Genomic DNA, 26,513 nt, shown 5'->3' on the forward strand with positions numbered 1-26,513 from the left:
TCTTGTTCCAGGTCAGGTCTGTGGTCCTGTAATTCCAACTCTGTCTATCTCTCAACTAGAGGCGTGTGGGTCAGGGGCATTGCCTCTGACTGATGGACACTGAAGTTCTGCATCTCCTAAAGGTCACAGTAAAGAGGCATTGAGGGGTGGACGGCGAATGTTACCCTCTATTTGTAACCGTGGAATGCAGAGACGTAGCCCCTGCTCTTCCCTCTGCCCAGCACAATTGTCTTTCCAAAAGCTGGACCACTTAATCCCACTTCCTTCAGAGATCATCTTACCAGAGGCCTTTCTTGGCCAATCTCTATACAATAACCATCCCACTCACGCACACCCTTGGCCCTCTCCAGAGCCTTACCCTACTTTTTCTTCACAGCACATACCACTTGTTTTATATATATATGTGTGTGTGTGTACACATAAATATATATATTTGGATTTATTGACTGTACCCTCTACCCTCTTCCCACTGGAAAGAAAGGCCTATAGGGGAGGAACTTTGGTTTGGCTCTTCGCTGTGTTATTATTACCCACTAGCACAGCTGCCAGCCAACAAATATTTGTTGAAGGGATTAATGTAATCTCTCCTCCCACTTATATTACTGTCCTTGCAGTTTCTAATTTCAACTTACAAGTGGACTATGAACTGCAAATTCCTACACTATGCACTGATGCTAATTAAAAATTCATTAGGATGGCCTGAAATGAATTTGGCTTAATTTTAATCTGCCACCTGAATGTGGTCCAGGTTCCAGGTGAAAACAAATACAGGATCCTTCAGGATTTGAGACCTGCAGTACAGTAATTCCAGCAGAGATAAGCAGGGTTCCTGGAATTTGTCCCTTATCCCCTTCGCTGCTTAATCACACAGTGTTCCTTGCCCAGGCCAATCAGCATTACCTCCTGACTTCAAAATACCCTTCTCCAGCTACTGTGCTGGTAAAAAAAAAAAAAAAAAAAAAAAAAAAAAAAAGCACTGTGAGGTCCACTGGAGCAAATTTTAATTTTAATGTGCCAAGTCACCAAAGAGCCAGCTGATTTGACTTGGCTGCCAAGGAAGGAATGGTGAAAAGTATGTGGACAAAAGAGATCATTTGTTGTTTTTACCTCAAATAATTCTCAAAACATATTTCATATTGAGAATGAGACAGGCACAAATGCACGTCTGGACTGTACATACTGTTGAAGGTAAATTCATTTGCTCAGTGAGTCAAGGTTGGCAGGAAATGTACAGACCTTGCTTCTGATGCTAAGGCTTCAGTCAGTCATAAAATTATCTAGATCATTTAAGACATAATTACTTCTATCTCAGCCAATTATTTCAGTAGAAAGTTTTTTTCTTGGCTGGGTCCAGTGGCTCATGCCTGTAATCCCAGCACTTTGGGAGGCCAAGACGGGCAGATCATGAGGTCAGGAGATCGAGATCATCCTAGCTAACACGGTGAAACCGGCTCTACTAAAAATACAAAACAAAAAAAACAAAACAAAACAAAAAAATTAGCTGGGCGTGGTGGCAGGCGCCTGTAGTCCTAGCTACACGGGAGGCTGAGGCAGGAGAATGGTGTGAACCCAGGAGGCGGAGCTTGCAGTGAGCTGAGATCGCGCCACTGCATTTCAGCCTGGGCGACAGAGCGAGACTCCGTCTCACAAAAAAAAAAGTTTTTTTCTTTCTTTTCCAAAACAATCCTTAATTCATTAAAAGTGCTTATTTCAAAATATTTTATAGATAACGGGGTTTAGAATGTGTATATACAGGCCGGGCACAGTGGCTCACACCTGTAATCCCAGCACTTTGGGAGGCTGAGGCAGGCGGATCACCTGAGGTCAGGAGTTCGAGACCAGCCTGGCCAATATGGTGAAACCCCGTCTGTACTAAAAATACAAAAATTAGCTGGACGTGGTGGCACATGTCTGTAGTCCCAGCTACTCAGGAGACTGAGGCAGGAGAATTGCCTGAACATGGGAGGTGGAGGTTGCAGTGAGCTGAGATTGCGCCACTGCACTCCAGCCTGGGTGACAGAGTGAGACTACGTCTCAGAAAAAAAAAAAATGTATGTGCAAAGAATAAAGTGAACCTCATGTGACTACACTGGAGACACAAGCACCTCCAGAGACCCCTGAGCACTCTGCCATTCCGTCCCCTTTCCTCTCCAGAGGTAACCAATATCCAGACCTTTGTGTCTGGCATTTGTTCTTAATTGTTAATAAAAACCCCCTGGCATTTATTCTTAATTGTTTTTATCTCTCTGTGAATCTCTCAAAAACATTGTTGAGTTGGAAAAAAACTGAGCAGTAAGCACAGACCTAGCTTTGTAAGAGGAGGGCAACGATGCTCCCACGGCTTGCAAGCTCCCTGAAGATGACCTGAGTGGAGCTTCCGGGCAGAGGCTGGCTTCCACGTCCCCTCGAGTTCTCCAGAGTCCCTCTGGGGTTGTGTCACAGGGCGTAGTGTCAGTGAGGTGCTGGCTGACCAGCAGAAACATGGGCAAAGGGCATGGGCTGCTCTGGATTTTCTGCCTCTAGATTCACCACGGCTGCAGTGGGTGGAAACAGACCTGGAAGAGATCATCAGTGCCCCCGGGCGCTCTGGGAAGCGGGGCCTTTCATCTTCTTTAACCTGGGCACACCTGAGCATTTTTATCTTCATGTACAAGGACCATCGTTACTCTGTGATCACAACCCTCCGCAAGTCTGTCTTCTGAGTCATAGCTGCAGTCTGGACCGGCTGCTCGCTATTGCTAGGCGGGAGCACAGCTGTCCTCCCAGGAACTCCCTTGTCCTCCCCTGGGTTCAGGATCCCTGTATCCCATGTCTCCTTTTTCCTGGGACTACTTCTTCATCTGGGGGAGCACATCGTCTGATAGCTTCCCGAGAAAGGGTGAAAGGATGTAAATAGACAAGGCTGCCTGACACTACTCGGGGCGGGGGGAGGGGTGTCCAGGTGCCCCCCTATGCACCGCTCCTCTCCGAGGGCTTCCTGGGAGACAGTCGACCAGCTGGGATGTTCTAATTTGGACTCAGTAGAAACTATCAAAGTGGATGCAGTCTCAGAAAACTAGGAGGGTCAAGAATTGAGTCTGTTCTTGGCTGATCCCATCTCTGACAAAAAAAAAAAAAAAAAAAAGAGAGAAAGAGAGAGAGAGAGAGAGAGAATTGAGCCTGTTGTAGTGCACAGCATTCCAGCCACTGCATTCCAGCCTGGTCAACATAGTGAGACCCCGCTGTAATTAAAAAAACACAAAAACAGGCCGGGCGCGGTGGCTCAAGCCTGTAATCCCAGCACTTTGGGAGGCCGAGACGGGCGGATCACGAGGTCAGGAGATCGAGACCATCCTAGCTAACCCGGTGAAACCCCGTCTCTAGTAAAAAATACAAAAAACTAGCCGGGCGAGGTGGCGGGTGCCTGTAGTCCCAGCTACTCGGGAGGCTGAGGCAGGAGAATGGCGTAAACCCGGAAGGCGGAGCTTGCAGTGAGCCGAGATCCGGCCACTGCACTCCAGTCTCGGCGACAGAGCAAGACTCCGTCTCAAAAAAAAAAAAAAAAAAAAAAAACAACAACAACAACACACACAAAAACAAATGGAGCCTGGAGGAACTTAAATTAGCATTGTCCTTGCCTTGGAATGCCTTTAGAAAAACAATAGAAAAACCCCTAGGCCCAGCGGTGCAAGCAGAGATAAGGGGAGCCTGTCAAGCACTGGTGCACCAAAAATTCAAGGCCTGGGCCCCACAGCTCCCTGGCAGCAGCATTTGAGCCTTAAAGGCAGCGTAAGTTGTTTCTAGGTGCTGAGGAGGCTGGGGATACAGGAGGCAGCGAGTCCACATCTCTCCTCCCCTACCTGGCAGTCCCCACCCCATCCAGGCACTGATAAGATATTGCAGTCCTGACTGTGTCTCCCTGAGATTTAAGAGAGGTATCAGGAGACACACCCTATGTGTTTGGCTTCCATCCCCAGCCCGGCCCATTTGCTGCTGGGAGTAAACCAAAGCAAAAGCACTCTGAAATGGAACCAAGTCACCATTCTCTCCTATCTGGAATCTGGGTGAGACTTTGTGGTCTTAGTCAAAGCGTGCTGACCTGGGGGCAGGGGACGTGGGCCCCACCCCGGGAGCCACTAGTGCATGCTCCTGGACAGTCATTATCTGGGCCCTGGATTAGTTCCTCTTCTTTAAACTGGAGGTTGGATGTCAGGGGTTCTGCTCTCATGGAACATAGGAATCACCTGGAGAGATTTAACTAGCTGCAGCCGCCCAGGTCCCACCTGGAGACTCTGATACAACTGGTCTGTAGGGAGGCCCAGGTAACATATTTTTGAAAACTCTTAGTTATTATTGCATCATCAAGCTGAGAAACACTCACAGATGACTCTAAGGACTTTTGTAGCGTTATGATTCAGTAATTCTGATAAGAAACTGTAGGTAATTTTTTTATTTTTTAGAGTCTCAGGCCAGGCGTGGTGGCTTACACCTGTAATCCCAGCACTTTGGGAGGCCGAAGCAGGCGGATCACGAGGTCAGGATATCCAGACCATCCTGGCTAACACGGTGAAACACCGTCTCTACTAAAAAAAAAATACAAAAAAATTAGCCGGGTGTGTTGGCAGGCACCTGTAGTCCCAGCTACTTGGGAGGCTGAGGCAGAAGAATGGCGTGAACCTGGGAGGCAGGGTTTGCAGTGAGCCAAGATTGCGCTGGGGCCTCCAGCCTGGGCAACTGAGCGAGACTTCATCTCAAAAAAAAAAAAAAAAAAAGAGTCTCGCTCTGTCACCCAGGCTGGAGTGCAGAGGTGCAATCTCGGCTCACCGCAACCTCTGCCTCCCGGGCTCAAGTGGTTCTCGTGTCTCAGCCACAGAGTAGCTTAGATTACAGGCAAGCGCCACCATGTGTGGCTAACGTAGGTAATTTTTTTTTTTTTTTTGAGATGGAATCTCTCTCTGTCACCAGGCTGGAGTGCAGTGGCACGATCCCGGCTCACTACAACCTCTGACTCCCCCGTTCAAGTGATTCTCCTGCCTCAGCCTCCGGAGTAGCTAGGATTACAGGCATACGCCACCACGTCCTGCTAATTTTTGTATTTTTAATACAGCCTGGGTTTCACCATGTTGGCCAGGATGCTCTGGATCTCCTGACCTCCTGATCCGCCTGCCTTGGCCTCCCAAAGTGCTGGGATTACAGGCGTGAACCACCGTGCCCGGCCGTAGGTAATATTTTGCAACATAAAATCCAAGAGTAGGCCAGAAGCAGTGGCTCATGCCTGTAATCCCAGCACCTTGGGAGGCTGAGGTGGGTGGATTGCTTGAGCTTAGGAGTTCGAGGCCAGCCTGGGCAACACAAGGAAACCCTGTTGCTACTAAAAACACAAAAATTAGCTGGGCATGGTGGTGCACACCCATGGTCCCAGCTATTTGGGAGGCTGAGGTGGGAGGATCACCTGAGCCTGGGAAGGTCAACGCTGCAGTGAGCTGAGATATCACACCATTGCACTCCGACCTGGGTGACAGGGTGAGGCCCTGTCTCAAAAAAAAAAAAAAAAACACAGGCCAGGTGTGGTGGCTCACATCTGTAATCCCAGCACCTTTGGGAGGCTGAGGCAGGCGGATCACGGGTCAGGAGTTTGAGACCAGCCTGGCCACCCTGGTGAAACCCCATCTCTACTAAAAATATAAAAATTAGCTGGCTGTGGTGGCGCACACTTGTACTCCCAGTTACTCGGGAGGCTGAGGCAGAAGAATCGCTTGAACCTGGGAGGCAGAGGTTGCAGTAAGTCGAGATCACGTCGCTGCACTCCAGTCTGGGCAACAAAGTGAGAGTCCGTCTCAAAACAACAACAACAACAACAACAACAAATCAAAGGGTAACCTCAGATCTCCTGACAGGTAGTCTTGAAAAAGAAATATCCATTGTTATCTAGTATTCAATAGGACTTAAAAACTACAACGCAAGCACTGGCTTCTTTTTTTTTTTTTTTTTTCTTTTTTTTTGAGACGGAGTCTCGCTCTGTCGCCCAGGCTGGAGTGCAGTGGCCAGATCTCAGCTCACTGCAAGCTCCGCCTCCCGGGTTCCCGCCATTCTCCTGCCTCAGCCTCCCGAGTAGCTGGGACCACAGGCGCCGCCACCTCGCCCGGCTAATTTTTTGTGTTTTTAGTAGAGACGGGGTTTCACCGTGTTAGCCAGGATGGTCTCGATCTCCTGACCTTGTGATCCACCCGTCTCGGCCTCCCAAAGTGCTGGGATTACAGGCTTGAGCCACCGCGCCCGGCCGCAAGCACTGGCTTCTAATTATATGCCTAAGGAGAGATGTTAGTGCTCTTTAATGTCTCTAGAGTTAAACATCTGTCCATTTTCTTAAGTGTGTTACTCCCCAGACTAGACAAGAGGATGGGTATTTCTTCACTTCCGTCCTATCCATTTAAAAATCACTTATTTATTTATTTATTTTTGAGACAGAGTCTCGTTCTGTTGCCCAGACTGGAGTGCAGTGGCGCGATCTTGGCTCACTGAAATCTCTGCCTCCCAGGTTCAAGCGATTCTCCCGCCTCAGCCTCCTGAGTAGCTGGGAGTACAGGCGCCCGCCACCGTGCCTGGCTAATTTTTATATTTTCAGTAGAGACAGAGTTTCACCATGTTGGCCAGGCTGGTCTCGAACTCCTAACCTGGTGATCCACCCGCCTCGGCCTCCCAAAGTACTGGGATTACAGGCATGAGCCACTGCGCCCGGCCACTTATTTATTTATTTATTTATTTATTTATTTATTTTTGAGACAGAGTTTCACTCTTGTTGCCCAGGCTGGAGTGCAATGGCACGACTTCAGCTCACTGCAACCTCTGCCTGCTGGGTTCAAGCAATTCTGCCTCTGCCTCCTGAGTAGCTGGGATTACAGGCATGCACCACCATGCCTGGCTAATTTTTGTATTTTTAGTAGAGACGGGGTTTCACCATGTTGGCCAGGCTAGTCTCGAACTCCTGACCTCAGGTGATCCACCCACCTCGGCCTCCCAAAGTGCTGGGATTACAGGCATGAGCCACCTCACCTGGCCTATTTATTTATTTTCAAGACAGAGTCTTACTGTGTTGCCCAGACTGGAGTGCAGTGGCACGATCTTGGGTCATTGCAACCTCTGCTTCCTGGGCTCAAGTAATCCTCCTGCCTCAGCCTCCCGAGTAGCTGGTATTACAGGCACAGGCCATCACACCTGGCTAATTTTTTGTATTTTTTGTAGAGATAGGGTTCTGCCATGTTACCCAGGCTGGTCTCAAACACATGTACTCAAGTGATCTGCCTGCCTTGGCCTCCCAAAGTGCTGGGATTACAGATGTGAGTCACAGTGCCCGGCCAAGCTAATGTTTCCAAGTCCACCTGTCTTTTTCCTCTATCCCATGCCACCAGGAACTATTAATAACAAGGCCTGTGACATTTTGGCTGCTAAAGCACAGAATCTCCAAACCCGTGCCATGTAAGGTGCCAAATTAAAGTGGATACAAATAATTTCATTCTTCACAAATGAATCTAGAGTAGACTAAACTGAGGCTGGCAATAAAGAATTTAAGAATCTTTCATTGAGATTGTTACTTCAATGTTCAAGTTCTTAGTGGGCTGAGAAAAATAAAGCAATTTTTTTTTGAGAAAGTGTCTTGCTCTGTGGCCAGGTGTGGTGGCTCATGCCCGTAATCTCAGTACTTTGGGAGGCCAAGGCAGGCGGATCACTTGAGGTCAGGAGTCTGAGACCAGCCTGGTCAACATGGTGAAACCCCATCTTTACCAAAAATATAAAAAATTAGCTGGGTGTGGTGGCACGTGCCTGTAATCCCAGCTACTCAGGAAGCTGAGGCAGAAGAATTGCCTGAAACCGGGAGGCAGAGTTTGCAGTGAGCCGAGATCACGCCACTGCCTGGGTGACAGGGTGAGATTCATCTCAAAAAAATACAAAACAAACAAAAAAAGAAAGTGTCTTGCTTGTTGCCCAGGCCTGAGTGCAGTGATGGGATCTTGGGTTACTGCAACCTGAACCTGCCAGGCTCAAGCAATCCTTCCACCTCAGCCTCCTGAGCAGCTGGGACTAATGGCACATGCCACGATGCCCAGTTAATTTTATTTTGTGTACAGATGTGGGTTTCACTATGTTCTTCAGGCTGGTCTCAAACTCCTGACTCAAGTGATCCTCCTGTTTTGGCCTCCTAAAGTGCTGGGATTAGAGGCATGATCCACTGCACCTGGCCAAATCAGACATGAGGTAGGTCTTCAAAAAGTGTTGTTGAATTAATTAGCTTTTCATCTCCTTTTCTTTATTTTTCTCCACCTCCTATTTTAATTTTTTTAGAAACAGGGCCTCGCTCTGTCACACAGGTTGGAGAACAGTGGCACGATCACAGCTCACTACAACCTTGATCTCCTGGGCTCAAGCAATCCTCTTGCCTCAGCCTCCCAAGTAGCTGGGACACCACCATACTGGCTAATTCTTTTTCTTTTTCTTTTAAATTTTTTTTTTTTTTTTTTTTTGAGACGGAGTCTCGCTCTGTCGCCCAGGCTGGAGTGCAGTGGCGTGATCTCGGCTCACTGCAAGCTCCGCCTCCCGGGTTCACGCCATTCTCCTGCCTCAGCCTCCCGAGTAGCTGGGACTACAGGCGCCCACAACCGCGCCCGGCTAATTTTTTGTATTTTTATTAGAGACGGGGTTTCACCGTGGTCTCGATCTCCTGACCTTGTGATCCGCCCGCCTCGGCCTCCCAAAGTGCTGGGATTACAGGCGTGAGCCACCGCGCCCGGCCCTTTTAAATTTTTAAAAGTAAAATTTAAATTTTATAAATTTAAATTTAAATTTTATTTTATGTATGTATGTATTTTTTTTTTTTTGAGGCAGAGTCTCGCTCTGTTGCCCAGGCTGGAGTGCAGTGGCACGACCTCAGCTCACTGCAACCTCCGCCTCCTGGGTTCAAGTGATTCTCCTGCCTCAGCCTCCTGAGTAGTTGGGATTACAGGCGCATGCCACCACACCCAGCTAATTTTTGTATTTTTAGTAGAGATGGGTTTCACCATGTTGGTCAGGCTGGTCTCTAACTCCTGACCTCAGGTGATCCGCCTGCCTCAGCCTCCCAAAGTGCTGGAATTACAGGTGTGAGCCACCGCACCTGGCCTCTTTTTTTCTTTTTTTTAGAGATGGGGTCTTGCTATGTTGCCCAAGCTAGTCTTGAATTCCTGGCCTCAAGGGATCTTCCCACCTTGGCCTTCCAAAGTGCTGGAATTACAGGCTGAGCCATGGCGCCTGGCCCTGATCCCCTTTTCTAATATATGGCTTTTTAATTTGAAAAATTGATTTCCTTACACACCGTGAAACAGCATTTCTATAGCTCCCTGGACTATGCTAGTTCCCTCACCCACTGTCTCCACTTCTAAAGTCCTCGGTTACTGTGAAACTCATTTATCTTTCTGCAACATTAATTTTAGGAAAGTTGAAGAGAGCGAAACTTCCTGGAATCTGAAAAGAAGACCCATTGTCTGCGTACCAGGCTCACAATCAGCCAGAAGGGGAAGCAGATTTTCCTGTCTCTACAAAAGAAGGTAATTAGAATTTTGGTTGTAATAAATTATCTATAATCTCTTCTTTGAAGCTGTTTTAGAGAATGCTCCTGTAGGCCAGGGTCTTAGAAAGTTTCTTTTGAATGCCTTGACCATATTCAGGGCTCCTGGGCTCCCCAGCATGAGACGAAACAAGTATTGCTAAAACGGCTTCTGACCAGCAGTAACTAAATGCCAGAGGAAGCCCCACCTCCAAAGCCTTACGGCTTGTCTTCAGCCAGCCATGAAGTCTCAGTTTGGTGGAAATGACGTCAGATCTCTTCACTATTAACTGTGCTTTGTGTCATAGAATAAAGTGATTCAGTTGTTCAATTATTATAAAAAGTCACTTGCTGGCCAGGCACAGTGCCTCACGCCTGTAATCCCAGCACTTTTGCAGGCCGAGGCAAGTAGATCCCCTGAGGTCAGGAATTCAAGACCATCCTGGTCAACATGGTGAAACGCTGTCTCTACTAAAAATACAAAAATTAGCCGGGCGTAGCAGTGCAAGCCTGTAGTCCCAGCTACTCAGGAGAACGAGGCATTAGAATTGCTTGAACCTGGCAGGCGAAGGTTGCAGTGAGCCGAGATCGCACCACTGCACTCCAGCCTGGGTGACAGAGCAACTCCATCTCCAAAAAAAAAAAAAAAAAAAGTAACTTGGTTCTTATTGTGTGTCAAGTGCTATACATGCCAAAATGAGGAGAGGACATGCTATTGTCAATTTTAACCTAGCACTTAAATAGCAGATCTAGTATCAGTGCTGGTCAGTCCAGGTCAGCACAGAAGGCAGTCTGAGCCGAAAGCAGAGCGAGGAGGCAACGCTGCTCAGGAAATGGTATTGAAATCCCAAAGCAGTCCCTGTGGGCGGCAGGGAGGAGGCATTCTGGGAAGGGGGAACATCATGACCACAAACTCAGAGGTGTGAGAGAACATAGCACTGGAATGGAATGGCAATCAATCCAATCATGGAAAGAGGAGGGACAGGTACCAAAGGTGGGTTGATGTCAGATTACAAAGTCCGTGTGTAATTAGACTAATGAATTCATGCCCCTGAAGAATGTTCCTTAGAGAAGTGACAGGATTTATTTTATTTTTTTGAGACAGATGCTGGAGTGCAATGGCACAATCTCAGCTCACTGCAACCTCTGCCTCTCAGGTTCAAGTGATTCGTGTGCCTCAGCCTCCCAAGTAGCTGGGATTCAGGCGTGCACCAACATGCCCAGCTAATTTTTTGCATTTTTAGTAGAGATGGGGTTTCGCCATGTTGGCTAGGCTGGATTAATTTGCATTTTGGAAAGGCAGCTCTGGTTTCAGTGTATAAGAGATTTGAACAGGAGATTAACTAGGAAGCTATAGTAATAGTTATGAAAGGTGACGACAGCCTGAAATTAGGTCAGTGTCTATGAGAACAAAGGGGATGGATTTCCGAAACATTTCTAAATCATAAATGACTGAACCAGAAGAACTGAAGCTGATGTCAGATTTCTTGCTTGGGTGCTGAGGAACAAGGCGGGAAGAGCAGCGATGAGGACAGAGATGGAAGGGCAGCTCAGGAATTTCCCCGCAGTTTTCCCATCTGGAGACTTTGGCCTTGGAAGACAGAATGGCTGCAACATAATGTGGACTTTTTACTTCTGCATCTAAGAAAGCGTTCTTTGGAACACTTTTGCTGAGTCTCTCTTTCCTCTGCTCAAGGGTAAGGCTTACGTGGTAGTGGGACCAGATTGCACAGTGTCAACATACTTTCTAAGGAAAATCCCGGAAGGCGGCATTCATCCAGATAACCTTGCTGGCTGCATACATATTTGAAGCTTATGTGCACAAATGGAGTTCTTCCAGAAAGAGAATGGCATTTGTGGAGGGTTAATCAATAAATTCAGCTTCTGTTTTTTCCAACCTCAGTTTCTCACCATAAACAGACAGAACAGCATGAACAAAGTATCTGGTGTTTTAGGGTAAAAAGAGGGAGGAAAGGGTGGCTAACTTATCCACCAGGCATACTAAACTATATGTGGTTCTTTACTTTTAAGCAGCCCACATATTCAACATTGATATCCCTATTTTTTTTAATTTTCAGAATATGTATTTATAGTACTTCTTCAGAATCAGATGAAGAATCATGAATTATGTATATACAAATGTGTTTTTTGAGGCAGACTCTTGCTCTGTCGCCCAGGTTGGAGTGCAGTGGCAGGATCTTGGCTCACTGCAACCTCCGCCTCCCGGGTTCATGCCATTCTCCTGCCTCAGCCTCTTGAGTAGCTGGGACTACAGGCACTTGCCACCACGCCCGGCTAATTTTTTGTATTTTTAGTGGAGACGGGGTTTCACCATGTTAGCTAGGATAGTCTTGATCTCCTGACCTCGTGATCCACCCGCCTTAGCCTCCCAGAGTGCTGGGATTACAGGTGTGAGTCACCGGGCCTGGCTGTATATACAAATTTTTACCTTAAGTTTGTTAACTTTTTTTTTTTTTTTTTTTTTTTTTTTTTTTTTTGAGACAGAGTCTTGCTCTGTTGCCCAGGTTGGAGTGCAGTGGCATGATCTTGGCTCACAGCAACCTCCACCTCCCCAGTTCAAGTGATTCTCCTGCCTCAGCCTCCCTAATAGCTGGGGTTACAGGCATACGTCACCACACCTGGCTGATTTTTGTATTTTTAGCAGAGACAGGGTCTCGCCATGTTGCCCAGGCTGGTCTCCAACTCCTGAGCTCAAGCGATCCTCCTGCCTCGTCCTCCCAAAGTGCTGGGATTACAGGCATGTGCCACCAAGCTTGGCTAAGTTTGTTAACTTTTTAACACAAGTAAACAAACTTGCAGAAAAGAGCCCAGATAAGCACATAACATGATGGATCTTCACAAAGGAAACACGACCACATAAGCATCACCTGGATCAAGGAGGGCATGGCTGGCACACCAGGGGCAGCCCTTATTCATGCTTCCTTCCAGCCACCACCTCTCGCTAAGTATCAGCCTACTAATGGAATCAATTGGCTTTGTCTTTGAACTTTATATATATTAATCAGTAGAATCACACAAGAACTGGCTTCTTTCAATCAACATCTATGAGAGTCACCCATGTTGTTGCAGCCAGTTTGTCACTGCTGGGTCATACTGCATTCTAGTGTGTGAAAACACCACATTTATCTGTTCTACTGCTGATGAACATTTGGATTGTTTCTAGTTTTGATCTATTATGAATTATGCTGCTATTTTGGTGAACATATGTATGCATATTCATTTATATGTATGTAGGAGTGGAATGTTTAGCTATTCACATCTCTCTTTTTTTTGAGACGGAGTCTTGCTCTGTTGCCCAGCCTGGAGTGCAGTGGCACCATCTCAGTTCACTGCAACCTCCGCCTCCCAGGTTCAAGCAATTCTCCTGCCTCAGCCTCCCAAGTAGCTGGGATTACAGATGCACACCACCACACCTGGCTAATTTCTGTATTTTTAGTAGAGACGAGGTTTCACCATGTTGGTCAGGCTGGTCTCAAACTCCTGATCTTGTGATCCACCCACCTCAGCCTCCCAAAGTGCTGGGATTTCAGGTGTGAGCCACTGCACTTGGCCAGCCATTGCGCCCGGCCAACACGTCTCTTTATCGTTTTTATTTTTGGGGCCTTGCTTTGTCACCCAGGCTGGAGTGCAGTGGCACAAATATGGCTCACTGCAGCCTCAACCTTCTGTGCTCAAGTGATCCTCCCACCTCAGCCTCCCAAGTAGCTGGGACTACAGGCAGTCACAACCACACCCAGCTAAGTTTTGCATTTTCTGTACAAACAGGGTTTTTCATCATGTTGCCCAGGCTAGTCTGGAATTCCTGAGCTCAGGTGATCCACCCGCCTTGGCTCCCAAAGTGTTGGGATTACAGGCGTGAGCCACTGCACCCAGCTCTTCATCATTCTTCATATGACAAAGTCAAACTTCTTTTTCCTTTTTGAGATGGAGTTTCGCTCTTATTGCCCAGGCTGGAGTGCAATGGCACGATCTCAGCTCACTGCAGCCTCTGCCTCCTAGGTTCAAGCGATCCTCCTGCCTCAGCCTCCTGAGTAGCTGGGATTACAGGTGCACACCAACATGCCTGGCTAATTTTTGTATTTGTAGTAGGGATGGGGATTCACCATGTTGGCCTGGCTAGACTCGAACTCCTGACCTCAGGTGATCTGCCTGCCTCGGCCTCCCAAAGTGTTGGGATTACAGGAGTGAGCCACTGTGTCTGGCTCATACGACAAAGTCAAACTTCTATTACCTGGTGAGCAAACATTAAAAATTCTTACCTGGAGGAGCTGTGTCCCAGCAGTCTAATTTGGACAAATATGTTGTTGAGGAACAGTTCAATCACTTCACTTTGATTCAATGCTTTCTGTGTGCCAGAATCTGGACTGGGTGCTACAGAGACACTGACTGACAGAACCCTTACCGTTGGCCGGGCACAGTGGCTCCCACCTGTAATCCCAGCACTTTGGGAGGCTGAGGTCGGGGAATCACTTAAGTCCAGGAGTTCAAGATTTGCCTGGTCAACATGGTGAAACCTCGTCTCTAGTAAAAATACAAAAATTAGCCGGGTGTGGTAGCACGTGGCTGCAATCCTAGCTACTCGGGAGGCTGAGGCAGTAGAATCCCTTGAACCTCGGAGGCAGAGGTTGCAGTGAGCCAAGATCGCACCACTGTACTCCAGCCTGGGCAACAGAGTAAGACTCTGTCTCACAAAAAAAAAAGAAAAGAAAAGAAAATGAAAAACGAATGTTGATAATAGTGACAAGCGTAAGTCTCATGATCCAAAGCAAAAGCGATAAGGCTAGAGTCTGAATCATAAGCAATACCATCTCACCCAAATCTATTTGGCTTCTCAGCTTTGGAATGTGAGTAGTTCAATTTCAAATAGTGAGGGATTTATCAAAAAAATGTATCCAAATCTATTCAGTTCCTGAGTTCAAACAGTGAGATCTTGAATAGTGACAGAAAAAAAGTATAGGGTACTATACTTTTACCTAAATCATATCTACTTATACTTTTTAGGGTAATAAGGCATTTTACATTTTTAGCTTTTGGAAATAAGATCCTCCTGTAACTACTACTTGAGCATGTTTTCAGCAATAACCTACATACAAACGTGAGAGGCCACCTGCTTCTTCCCACTGACACCAGCCCCTCCCTCGTCAAGGCCTTTGTTCTCTGCTCAGGTCATTTACCTCCTTCCTTCGGCTTCTTGGCCTTCAGGATTCCGCTGACACATTGCATTCTTGGGAGAACTTTCCAATTCCAATTATGGACTAGCTGCTCCTGCCCTGTGCTCTTCGCTTGGTGACTATTCTTATCCCTTTTCAACCCTTGTCACACTGTTTTGTGACTGTCTCTTTACCTGTCTGAATGCTGTATTAATTTGGATATTTGGCTCCTTTCACAGAGACCAAAATATAAATGGCTTAAGCAACGTAAAGATCACACACACAAGTCAGGCAAATCGACCATCTGAGGGGTGAGGAAACTGTCACAAGGATTGCCCACGATCCTGGTTCCTTGTGTTTTATTACTTTGTCATTCCCTAGGATGTTGTCTCCATTTACAAGGCCAAAACAGGTTCATCATCAGCTCATCACTCTCTAGCCCCGGGAAGGGCAGCATGGAGTTAAAATGACAGGCAGCACCTTCTTTTTTAAACAAATTATGACTTTTCAAGGACAGAGCCAGGGTCTTCACTTCTGGGAGAAGGTGTGTGAGTTTAATGTAGGCTGCCCTGAGTTAATGATGGGTTAATGCAACCCAAGTCACTTCCTTATAAGGATGTAACCAGAAGCTGTTCCCATCACTTCTGTTTATATTATACTAGCCAGATGTTTCGTTAGTCACTTTCCTGGCAGCAAGAGCCCTTCTTACTAAAAGGTAGAAGGAAAGAATGGACATTATGGGGCGATAAGCTCTCTGCCACACACACCACACTGGGCATTAAGTTCTGAGTTTGTTCACCATTATGTCAGTAATGCTCAGTACAAAGTGTTTAATGAAATGGCTAAATCTTTGACAGTGCTAGAACAGAGGATATAATTCCGGGAGTTTCTGAACAGAGGACTGGATCTTTTTCAATAAAAGAAATAAAAGTTAGACCACCGTAGACCAGAATTGACTGTTCCGCGAGTCCCCTTGAACAAGCTCTGAACCTTTTTCTTTTTGATGAAATGGGGATAATGCTCTTTGATCCCTAGTACGAGTTGGGAGTGTTAAAGAAGATAACATTTGGCAGTGTGTAGTACACAGATCATGCTGAAAAATATGATCTTCCCTTCCATTTGCAGAAGTGCTGGCAACATCCGCTGTCACACTAGCTGTCGCAGTAGCTGCCTGCTGTTCAACCTGTACCATACCTGACTGGCAAAGCCAACGAACACACAGCCAGTCTGCTCTCTTATGCACTCTAAATTTTATGTCGAGGTTAAGCTAAACTACCAGCAAGTTGGATACTTAGACCTAACATTTAATTGTCAAGAAGATTTTTGCTTTTTCTCATAACCCACATCTATGATATACCTGTGTTTCTCAGGATTGGGTGGATGTCAAGCAGAGTCCAATCTACTCCTCAAATTTAAGACCTGCTGGTGCATATTCCAATTTTCCCTTCATTTTTTTTTTTTTGAGACAGAGTCTCACTCTGTCACCAGGCTGGAGTACAGTGGAGTACAGTTCAAGCAATTCTCCTGCCTCAGCCTCCCGAGTAGCTGGGACTACAGGTGCGTGCCACCACACCCAGCTAATTTTCGTATTCTTAGTAGAGACGGGGTTTCACCATGTTGATCAGGATGGTCTTGATTTCTTGACCTTGTGATCCATCTGCCTCGGCCTCCTGAAGTGTTGGGATTACAGGCCTAAGCCATCGCACCCAGCTTCCCTTCATTCTTAATCACCTACCTTTAGTATGTGATCCTGATTTGCCTTTGTTTTCTTTTTTGGTGCTCCTTCTTCTGGTCTCCTAAGGTACCCTCTTCTTCATGCTCTTTCACTGGGCATGGTCATACTCTGCTGAGATGTCTGAATCCTTCTGCAAACTCCTCAAAAAAAGGACTGTGTCAGCCGGGCACAGTGGCTCAGGCCTGTAATCCCAGCACTTTGGGAGGCCAAGGCAGGCAGATCACGTGGTCAGGAGATCGAGACCATATTAGCTAACATGGTGAAACCCCGTCTCTACTAAAAATACAAACAATTAGCCAGGCGTGGTGGTGGGCACCTGTAGTCCCAGCTACTCAGGACGCTGAGGCAGGAGAATGGCCTGAACCTGGGAGGTAGAGCTTGCAGTGAGCTGAGATTGCGCCACTGTACTCCAGCCCGGGCTACAGAGCTAGACTCTGCCTCAAAAAAAAAAAGGACTGTGTTTTATTGACCTTTGCAACTCTGATTTGCGTTTAGTAACATTTTTTCATCACATTTTTGTAAACTTTTTTTTTTCCTTTTTTTTGAGACCAAGTCTCGCTCTGTTGCCCAGGCTAGAGTGCAATGGTGCCATCTTGGCTCACTGCAACCTCTGCCTCCTAGGTTCATGCGATTCTCCTGCCTCAGCTTCCTGAGTAGCTGTGATTACAGGTGCCTGCCACCAAACCCGGCTAAATTTCATATTTTTAGTAGAGATGGGGTTTCACCAAGTTGGCCAGGTTGGTCAAGAACTCTGACCTCAGGCGATCTGCCTGCCTTGGCCTAGTGCTGGGATTACAGGCATAAGCCACCGTGCCTGGCCTTGTAAAAAAAATTTTTTTTTTTTTTTGTAGAGATGGGGGTCTTACTATGTTGCCCAGGCTGGTCTCAAACTCCTGAACTCAAGTGATCCTCCCACTTAGGCCTCCCGAAAATGCTAGGATTACAGGCATGTGCCACTGTGCCTGGCCCACATTCTTAAAAGCAGCCTAAAAATTTCTGTAGAATGAAGTGAAGTAAAAATTTAAGAAGAAAGAAAAGTAGGTAACCAGACCCATCTATATATAGCTTCAGGATATATTGTGAGCAACACCGTAAATGACAAGTTGAGATTAAACACAGCAAAAATCAAGCCCTTTACAAAGTATTGCCTAGGGACTCATCAGACATATATAGAGGGCAAAGGAGAGTCAAATCTGGGATAGTTTGAATATCATAATGATAATAAAAGATAATATATTAAAAAATAGTAATACTTGAGTTTGATGAGGAATGGACTATATAGAGTTTCAAAGTAACTTCCCATAAAATACACATACATTACAAAGTGAAAAAAAAGAGTGAGGAGTAACTTTATAGTGTGAGAAGCCTGGTAGAACTACCTTAAGTGATCACAGTGAACATCATGAGTAACGACAAACTGAAATCGCATGCCACATGAGGAGTGCACAGTGTCACTTTGTAATCTGCCAAAGATGCATAACTTGAGTGTAATCACAAGGAAAACATCAGACACATTCTCACTGAAGGCATTTGACAAAGTAACTGGCCTGAAACCTTCACAAGTGTCAAAAGTCAAACCTGAAGAACTGTTCCACACTTAAAAGAGATTCGCCAGGCGCGGTGGCTCAAGCCTGTAATCCCAGCACTTTGGGAGGCCGAGACGGGTGGATCACGAGGTCAGGAGATCGAGACCATCCTGGCTGATACCGTGAAACCCCGTCTCTACTAAAAAATACAGAAAACTAGCCCGGCGAGGTGGCGGGCGCCTGTAGTCCCAGCTACTCGGGAGGCTGAGGCAGGAGAATGGCGTGAACCCGGGAGGCGGAGCTTGCAGTGAGCTGAGATCCGGCCACTGCACTCCAGCCTGGGCAGCAGAGCGAGACTCTGTCTCAAAAAAAAAAAAAAAAAAAAGAGATTAAAGAACGTAGCAACTAACTGCAGTGGCCTCCTTTTAAAGCAGCGGTCCCCAACCTTTTTGGCACCAGGCACTGGTTTCATGGAAGATAATTTTCCCTCAGATGGGGCTGGGGGAGGTGGTTTCAGAAAGAAACTGTTCCACCTCAGATCATCAGGCATAAGATTCCATAAGGAGCGTACAGCCTAGGTCCCTCAAGTGCACAGTTCACAATAGGGTTCAGGCTTCTATGAAAGTCTAATGCTGCCGCTGATCTACCAGGAGGTGGAGCTAAGGCAGTAATGCTCGCTTGCCCACCACTAACCTCCCACTGTACGTCCTGGTTCCTAACAGGAGACAGATAGGTACCGGTCTCCAACCTGGGGATAGGGACCTGTTTTAAAGGCCATTATCAGGACAACTAGAGAAACTTGAATGGAGAAGGACTGAATGGAGATGGCAGCGATGTTTCCATGTATTAATTTCCTGACTTTGATGAAGGGTTATGTAGGAGATGGTTGCGGAGGGCGGGGAAGGAGTTCTGTGTACCTTTTCTGTATAGTCAAAATAGTTCAAAGTAAAAGTTTTATTTGAAAAATGTAACAGTCATTTTATTTCAGCAGTTTAAAAATTTTCCTTTTCTTAAAGAGGAAGAAGGCATTTTCACACAAGGCTGGCCAGATGGGAAGATTCTTCAGCTTCAGCTTGGCCTCATTCACTTGAAAATAAAGCATTTACATGAGGCCGCACCTGTGTCCAGCTGAAAGCAGGTCCTTCAGAGCGTGTGGGGGATTCTCTGCCAGCTTGATGGGCTCCTCTAAGCCAGCTGCTGGAGACGTCACCGGCTGAGGGACTCCTGCAAACGTTCATACATGATTTGATCCTGTAAGGAGGGAGAACACAGAATACAGAGCCCATCACTGCTTGCTATGGGCTGAATGGTGCCCCCCAAAATTCACATGCTGCAGTCCTCACCGCAGGACCTCAGAATGTGATTCTAACTGGAGAGAGAGGGTCTTGGTAGAGGAGACTGGATTAAAATGAGGTCATACAGGTGGACTCTTATCCAATATGACTGGTGTCCTTACAAAAAGAGGGGATTAGGGCACAGGAGGGAAGAGCATGTGCACAGAGGGAAGAGCACGTGCACACGCTGGGAGGAGACAGCCGTCAGTGAGGACAAAGGCTCCAGAAGAACCAACCCTGCCCAATACTCTCCAGAACTGTGAGAAAATAAATTTTCCATTTTTTAAGCCACCCAGTCTGTGGTACTTTGTCATAGTAGCTCTTGCTGACTAATTTACTATTAAAGAGAGGTGACATTTTACTTTCCTGCATCTAAATCCTAATCTAAGTCCTATACATGCTTCTTTCCACAGGGGACTCCCATGACTCTCACAATTGTTGACTGAAGTTTTCCTAAAATATCAGGTCAAAAGATTCTTATGTCTATCTAATTAGTGAAGAAAGCACAATTCTAAACTACACTGAATCCAGATGGAAAGGAGGCAAAAGCAGAAGCTTCTCTTTTTCTTTGAGACAGAGTCTCTGTTGTCCAGGCTGGAGTGCAGTGGCGCAATCTCGGCTCACTGCAATCTCTGCCTCCCAGGTTCAAGGGATTCCACTGCCTCAGTCTCCTGAGTAGCTGGGACTACAGGTGTGCACCACCATGCCTGGCAAAGTTTTTGTATTTTAGTAGAGATGGGGTTTCTTTTCTTTTTTTTTTTTATACTTTAAGTTCTAGGGTACATGTGCACAACATGCAGGTTTGTTACATATATATACATGTAAAATGTTGGTGTGCTGCAACATGAGCCACTGTGCCAGGCCGGGAAAGTAGAAGCTTCTTACACTATATTACTGTTCATAAGAAATTGCCAGAATGGGCCGGGCGCGGTGGCTCAGGCCTGTAATCCCTGCACTTTTGGAGGCCGAGATGGGCGGATCATGAGGTCAGGAGATTGAGACCATCCTGGCTAACACGGTGAAACCCCGTCTCTACTAAAAATACAAAAAAATTAGCCAGGCATGGTGGCGGGCGTCTGTAGTCCCAGCTACTCAGGAGGCTGAGGCAGGAGAGTGGTGTGAACCTGGGAGGCAGAGCTGGCAGTGAGCAGAGATCGCACCACTGCACTCCAGCCTGGGCGACAGAGCGAGACACCGTCTCAAAAAAAAAAAAAAAAAAAGAAATTGCCAGAATGTTTTCCAGTGTGGTTTATCTACATTTTCAGCAACAATGTGTAAGAGTTCCAGGCCAGGCTTGGTGGCTCACACCTGTAACCCAGTACTTTGGGAGGCTGAGGCAGGTGAATCACCTGAGGTTGGGAGTTGGAGACCGGCCTGAACAACATGAAGAAACCCTTTCTCTACTAAAAATACAAAAAATCAGCCGGGCATGGTGGCGCATGCCTGTAATCCCAGCTACTCAGGAGGCTGAGGCAGGAGAATAGCTTGAACCCAGGAGGCGGAGGTTGTGGTGAGTTGCGATCATGCCATTGCACTCCAGCCTGGGCAACAAGAGCAAAACTCTTGTCTCAAAAACAAAAAAAAAAAGTTCCAGCTGTTTCATATCCTTGCCACTATTTAGTGTTGCCAGTCTTTTAAATTTTAGTCATTGTGGTAGGTGTGTAGTAGAATCTCACTGTGGTCAAATTAAATTTTTTTTTTTTTTTTTTTGAGACTGAGTCTTGATCTGTCGCCTAGGCTGGCATGCAGTGGTACGATCTTGGCTCATTGCAACCTCTGCCTCCCAGGTTCAAGTGATTCTTCTGCCTCAGCCTCCCAAGTAGCTAGGACTACAGGTGTGCACCACCACACCCAGCTAATTTTTGTATTTTTAGTAGAGATGGGATTTCACTATATTGGCCAGGTTGGTCTCGAACTCCTGACTTCGTGATCTGCCCACATCAGCCTCCCAAAGTGCCAGGATTACAGGTGTGAGCCACCATGCCTGGCAAATTAACATTTTAAATATTGGGTGGCAATTCCACTCCTGTGTATTTATCCCAAAGAAATACTTGAAGTGTGTTTTTCTTCTGTGTTTATTTGTTTGTTTTTGAGACAAGGCTTTGTTCTGTAACTGAGGCTGGAGTACAATGGTGTGATCGTGGCTCAATGTAGCCTCAACCTCCTGGGCTCAAGTAATCCTTCTGCCTCAACCTCCTAAGTAGCTGGGACTATAGGGGCATGCCACCATGTCTGGCTAAGTTTTAATTTTTTTTGTAGAGACAGGGTCTCACCATGTTTCCCAGGCTGATCTTGAACTCCTAGGCTCCAGCCATTCTCCCACCTCTGCCTCCTGAGTAGCTGAGATAACAAGCATGGGCCACTGTGCCCAGCTCCAGAGTGATTTTTTTTAACCCTTCTCCCACCTATGGTGAAGATGTTTTTATTTCCCTGAAATGTATGGGTAAGTCCCTGTGGCTTAGTTTGGGTACAGTCTAGCTCCAAGAAATACAAAGCCATTTGTCAAAAAGGGTAGAGTAGGTCAAATGATACTTGAATTAGATGATTAAAAATTCTGAGATTGTGGAGGCATAAGAGGTCATTCTCTCTCTGAATAAATAGTTGTTAGAGAATCTAGTTAGGAAAACTGTGCTCCAGTCCCTAAGAAACATATAAAATTAAAATCTCTCAAGAACATTCTCACAAAGGCAATTATTTTGCTTGTTTTCAGATCAAAATGAACCATGTAATTTCTTTTTTTAGGAAGTAGAAGTAGTATACAAAACAATCTGTAAAAGAGTTTAATTCATGAGGTCATATCTACTGGTCTAAAATTCTAGTTTCTTTTATACATTTAACAGCATTGCTTACCTTTTTTGATATAGATGATCTTACTTTCTTGAAAGCTTCTTCAAAATGCTTATGACTAATCTTGAGTTCACCTATGGAGCAAATGCACAAATATACACATCTCAGTATGGTATGCTAACCGACTTAGAACTTAACTTCCTCTGAAAGACTTCGAAGTTGGCCGGGCGCGGTGGCTCAAGCCTGTAATCCCAGCACTTTGGGAGGCCGAGACGGGCGGATCACGAGGTCAGGAGATCGAGACCATCCTGGCTAACCCAGTGAAACCCCCATCTCTACTAAAAAAGAAAATACAAAAAACTAGCCAGGCGAGGTGGTGGGCGCCTGTAGTCCCAGCTACTTGGGAGGCTGAGGCAGGAGAATGGCGTGAACCTGGGAGGCGGAGCTTGCAGTGAGCTGAGATCCGGCCACTGCACTCCAGCTTGGGCGACAGAGCGAGACTCCGTCTCAAAAAAAAATAAAAAAAAAAGAAAGACTTCGAAGCTTTCAAGGGGTCCACTAAAGAGATCAGTGTTGAGATGGGCTCTATTTTTTTCAGAACAGTATTCTAGCCAGATATATTCTGCTCATCAGATTTTAATCCAAAACCACCCAAAGAGACCTGCCACTCATAAGTTGGTACGTTTTGTAGGCCTCTTTGCATTGTTTAACTTAATGGTGATGTTTATGAAGAAGAACCAGAATTACTCAGATAATTCAAATAAATTTAACTGGGAATAGAATGTAGGATTCCATAGTATTAATATTTAAGAGTATGCAACACACAATGAGATCTTATGGAACCATAATATCATAGAATATTTTATATATAAAATATCTCAGCACTGGATTAGAAGGGAGTTTTAGGTCGGGCGTGGTGGCTCAGGCTTATAATCCCAGCACTTTGGGAGGCCGAGGTGGGTGGATCATGAGATGAGTTTGAGACCAGCCTGACCAATATGGTGAAACCCCGTTTCTACTAAAAATATAAAAAAAAATTAACTGGGTGTGGTGGCACACGCCTGCAATCCCAGTTACTCGAGAGACTGAGGCAGGAGAATCGCTTGAACCAGGAGGTGGAGGTTGCAGTGAGCCAGATCGTGGCACTGCACTCCAGCCTGGGCGACAGAGCAAGACTCCATGTCTGGAAAAAAAAAAAAAAGAGACAGGGTTTTGCTCTGTCACTCAGGCTGGAGTGCAGTGGTGCAATCATAGCTCATTGCAGCCTCAAACTCCTGGGCCTCACTCTCCCAAGTAGTTAGGACTATAGGCATGTACCACCATGCCAGTTTAATTTTTTAAATTTTTTATAGAGATGGCGTCTTGGTTTTTCATGCAGGCTGCTCTCAAACTCCTGGGCTCAAGCAATCCTCCTGCCTCAGCTTCCCAAAGTGCTGGGATTACAGATGTGAGTCACCACACCCAGCAGACAATTTTTTTTCCGCATATGCACTCAAATAGCAAAATTAAAGACACTGTCAAATGTGAAGGATGGTGCAAAGCTGTTGAGATGACCCCAAAGCATCACATAATACAATACACAGAGTTTGTATTTTGAAAGGAAAGTCTCAATATATGGAAAGTTATTCCAAATTTCACTTATCTTCTGTATTTTCTAAGATCTCCAATTTAGGCCGCATTTTAACAGGTAAGTAGATATCACCTTAGCAAAAGAATAAGGTTTTCCAGAATTGATAAGCAGCCCAAACTCATGATGAAGACAGTGAATAGATCCATTTGCCTATAGGGACAGTACTCTTTATTAGAGCAGTACTAAATAACTTTGCTATTATTATAATTGTCAGCAACAGAGGTTACCTAATATTTTAGAACAGATTCTAACAGTCTCATTAGAAAAACGTTAGCTTTAGTATCATAGATAATAGACACTAGAAAATGGTCATTTTCCAGGGCAACAGTATCATAATCAGAATTGAGAGATTCTGGAGAGAATCGTACCTTTTTCATTTCCACTCTTCTGTCTTGCCATTTCCTGTCTCAGGGCACAGATAGAAGCTTCTCTTACCAAAGCAGAGAGATCTGCGCCCCTACAATAAAATAATAGTGATTTATATTCCTAGATACTGCAAAATCCCAGAAAAAACCCATATAAGTCATATATTAAATAATGAGGAAAGAAAGCGACCAATAAAGATGAGAAATAAATTGATTATGAATCAGTAGGAAAGAGCTCTTAGCTTTTTTTTTTTTTTTTTTGAGACGGAGTCTCGCTCTGTCGCCCAGGCTGGAGTGCAGTGGCCGGATCTCAGCTCACTGCAAGCTCCGCCTCCCGGGTCTACGCCATTCTCCTGCCTCAGCCTCCCGAGTAGCTGGGACTACAGGCGCCCGCCACCTCGCCCGGCTAGTTTTTTGTATTTTTTTAGTAGAGACGGGGTTTCACCGTGTTAGCCAGGCTAGTCTCGATCTCCTGACCTCGTGATCCGCCCGTCTCGGCCTCCCAAAGTGCTGGGATTACGGGCTTGAGCCACCGCGCCCGGCCCGCCTTTTTTTTGGGGGGGGGAGACGGAGTCTCGCTCTGCAGCCCAGGCTGGAGTGCGGTGGCGTGATCTCGGCTCCCTGCAAGCACCGCCTTCCGGGTTCATGCCATTCTCCTGCTTCAGCCTCCCGAGTAGCTGGGACTACAGGCGCCCGCCACCACGCCTGGCTAACTTTTTGTAGTTTTAGTAGAGACAGGGTTTCACCGTGTTACCCAGGATGGTCTCGATCTCCTGACCTCGTGATCTGCCCGCCTCAGCCTCCCAAAGTGCTGGGATTACAGGCGTGAACCACCGCGTCCAGCCTGTTCTTAGCTTTTACGTAAGATATTTCTAGGCCAGGTGCAGTGGCTCACGCCACTTAGGTGGGAGAATCACTTGAGCCCGAGAGGTGGAGGTTGCAGTGAGCCAAGATCGCACCACTGCACTGCAGCCTGGGCGACAGAGTGAGACTCTGTCCCAATTAAAAAACAAAAACAAAAACAAAAAACTAAACTCAAGAGGAAAGGAAATGATGGAGGAAACAATACAATGCATAAAAGGCTAAAGTGCTGACTAGCATATTCATGTATTACATAAGGTCTAAAGTAAGCTTATTAAAAAGTCATTTATGGGCTGAGCGCAGTCGGTCCTGCCTGTAATTCCAGCACTTTGGGAGGTGGAGATGGCAGAATTGCTTGAGCCTGGGAGGCATAGGCTATAGTGAGCCTGGGTGACAGAGTGAGACCCTGTCTCAAAAAAACCCCAAAAAAGTCACTTACGGCTCCAAGTTCAGAAGGGAAAAATACAAACCCTGGAAAGTCTTTAATGCAGCTGACTCAAGTTAAAACTGAATGAACACATCATAAGTTACTTAAAATATGACAAATACAAACAGGCCTTCACTTATTTAATTATTTCATGTAATAATATGCTGAGTCAGCACAGTTCTGAGTTAAATGAAAGACACTCATGCTGACTGGAGTTTCACTACTTTACAGCTGAAACAGGATTCTTAGAGATTCTTTGAGAAAGAGTTTGAATTTGGGGATAAAAACCTCACTTCTATTATTCAGAAGTCTTGGAAAGAAAAGATGAAAACAAAAAATGAATTTTTTTAAAAAAACCTCATCTCTGGACATCAAACTTATTATATAATGTTGATAATCCCCATACTATATAAATTTTTTTTTTTTTTTTTTGAGATGGAGTCTCGCTCTGTTACCTAGGCTGGAGTGCAGTGGCACAATCTTGGCTCAATGCAACCTCCGTGTCCCGGGTTTGAGTGATTCTCTTGCCTCAGACACATACTATATAAAAGTAAAGACCCACAGAGCTTAAATTTTTATTTTTATTTTTATTTTTTTTTTGAGACGGAGTCTCGCTTTGCCGCCCAGGCTGGAGTGCAGTGGCCGGATCTCAAGAGCTTAAATTTTTAACTGAATCTGGTGTTTTGTTGGCTAAATGTTAGGGTTATAACATTATTTAATAATCACATGCCCGCTGGGGTATTCATTCCTTCCCCCAGTATGAAATCTAACATTGGTGGAGACATCATTAACTAACGCAAACTAACAGCTAAAGACTGTAGTGGTGTAGTATCTCTCAAACTGTGATTATAGTGGCAAGAAAATCCAAAATGTACACCATTCAACTTTAGCCCTAACCCCTTCACAGACTGACAGCCTATTTGGTATATCCAAAAGATTTAGACCAGGGCAAGTTCTACCACCAAAACCACCTCTGTTACTGAAAATCTTTTCAGATTTGAGCACTTAAAGCTGTTATTATTATTATTTTTTGTAGAGACGGGGTCTTACTATGTTGCCCAGGCTGGTCTCGAACTTCTGGCCTCAAACAGTCTGCCCGCCTTGGCCTCCCAAAGGGCTAG

The 26,513-nt window shown here is 45.8% G+C and overlaps 1 protein-coding gene and 2 long non-coding RNA genes across 9 annotated transcripts in view; 1 reads left to right on the top strand and 2 right to left on the bottom strand.

Annotated features, from left to right (window-relative positions):
* Nucleotides 1-987: 987 nt before the first annotated feature.
* Nucleotides 988-14,804, bottom strand: LOC144329662 (uncharacterized). The gene is made up of 2 exons (XR_013395274.1): nt 14,752-14,804; nt 988-3,099 (listed from the first exon to the last, which is right to left on the bottom strand). It is a non-coding gene; the product is annotated as an uncharacterized LOC144329662 (long non-coding RNA).
* LOC144329667 (uncharacterized) lies at nt 12,017-16,359 on the top strand. Its single transcript, XR_013395281.1, has 3 exons — nt 12,017-13,092; nt 14,058-14,124; nt 16,327-16,359. It is a non-coding gene; the product is annotated as an uncharacterized LOC144329667 (long non-coding RNA).
* Nucleotides 16,360-18,940: 2,581 nt separating this feature from the next.
* The window catches only part of NVL (nuclear VCP like), a 104,550-nt gene continuing 96,977 nt past the window's right edge, over nt 18,941-26,513 (bottom strand). For all 7 annotated transcript variants that reach the window (XR_013395202.1, XM_077938427.1, XM_028825941.2 and 4 more), the window contains 3 exons: nt 24,108-24,196; nt 22,173-22,243; nt 18,941-19,239 (listed from right to left, as the gene is read on the bottom strand). Coding sequence is in view for 6 of the 7 variants with exons in the window: in XM_077938427.1 (XP_077794553.1) it covers nt 19,195-19,239; nt 22,173-22,243; nt 24,108-24,196 (205 nt within the window). In the remaining variant the exon portion in view is untranslated. The remainder of the gene's footprint in view (nt 19,240-22,172; nt 22,244-24,107; nt 24,197-26,513) is intronic.

This window comes from Macaca mulatta, chromosome 1 (assembly GCF_049350105.2).
Source record: "Macaca mulatta isolate MMU2019108-1 chromosome 1, T2T-MMU8v2.0, whole genome shotgun sequence".
Taxonomy (NCBI): Eukaryota; Metazoa; Chordata; class Mammalia; order Primates; family Cercopithecidae; genus Macaca; species Macaca mulatta.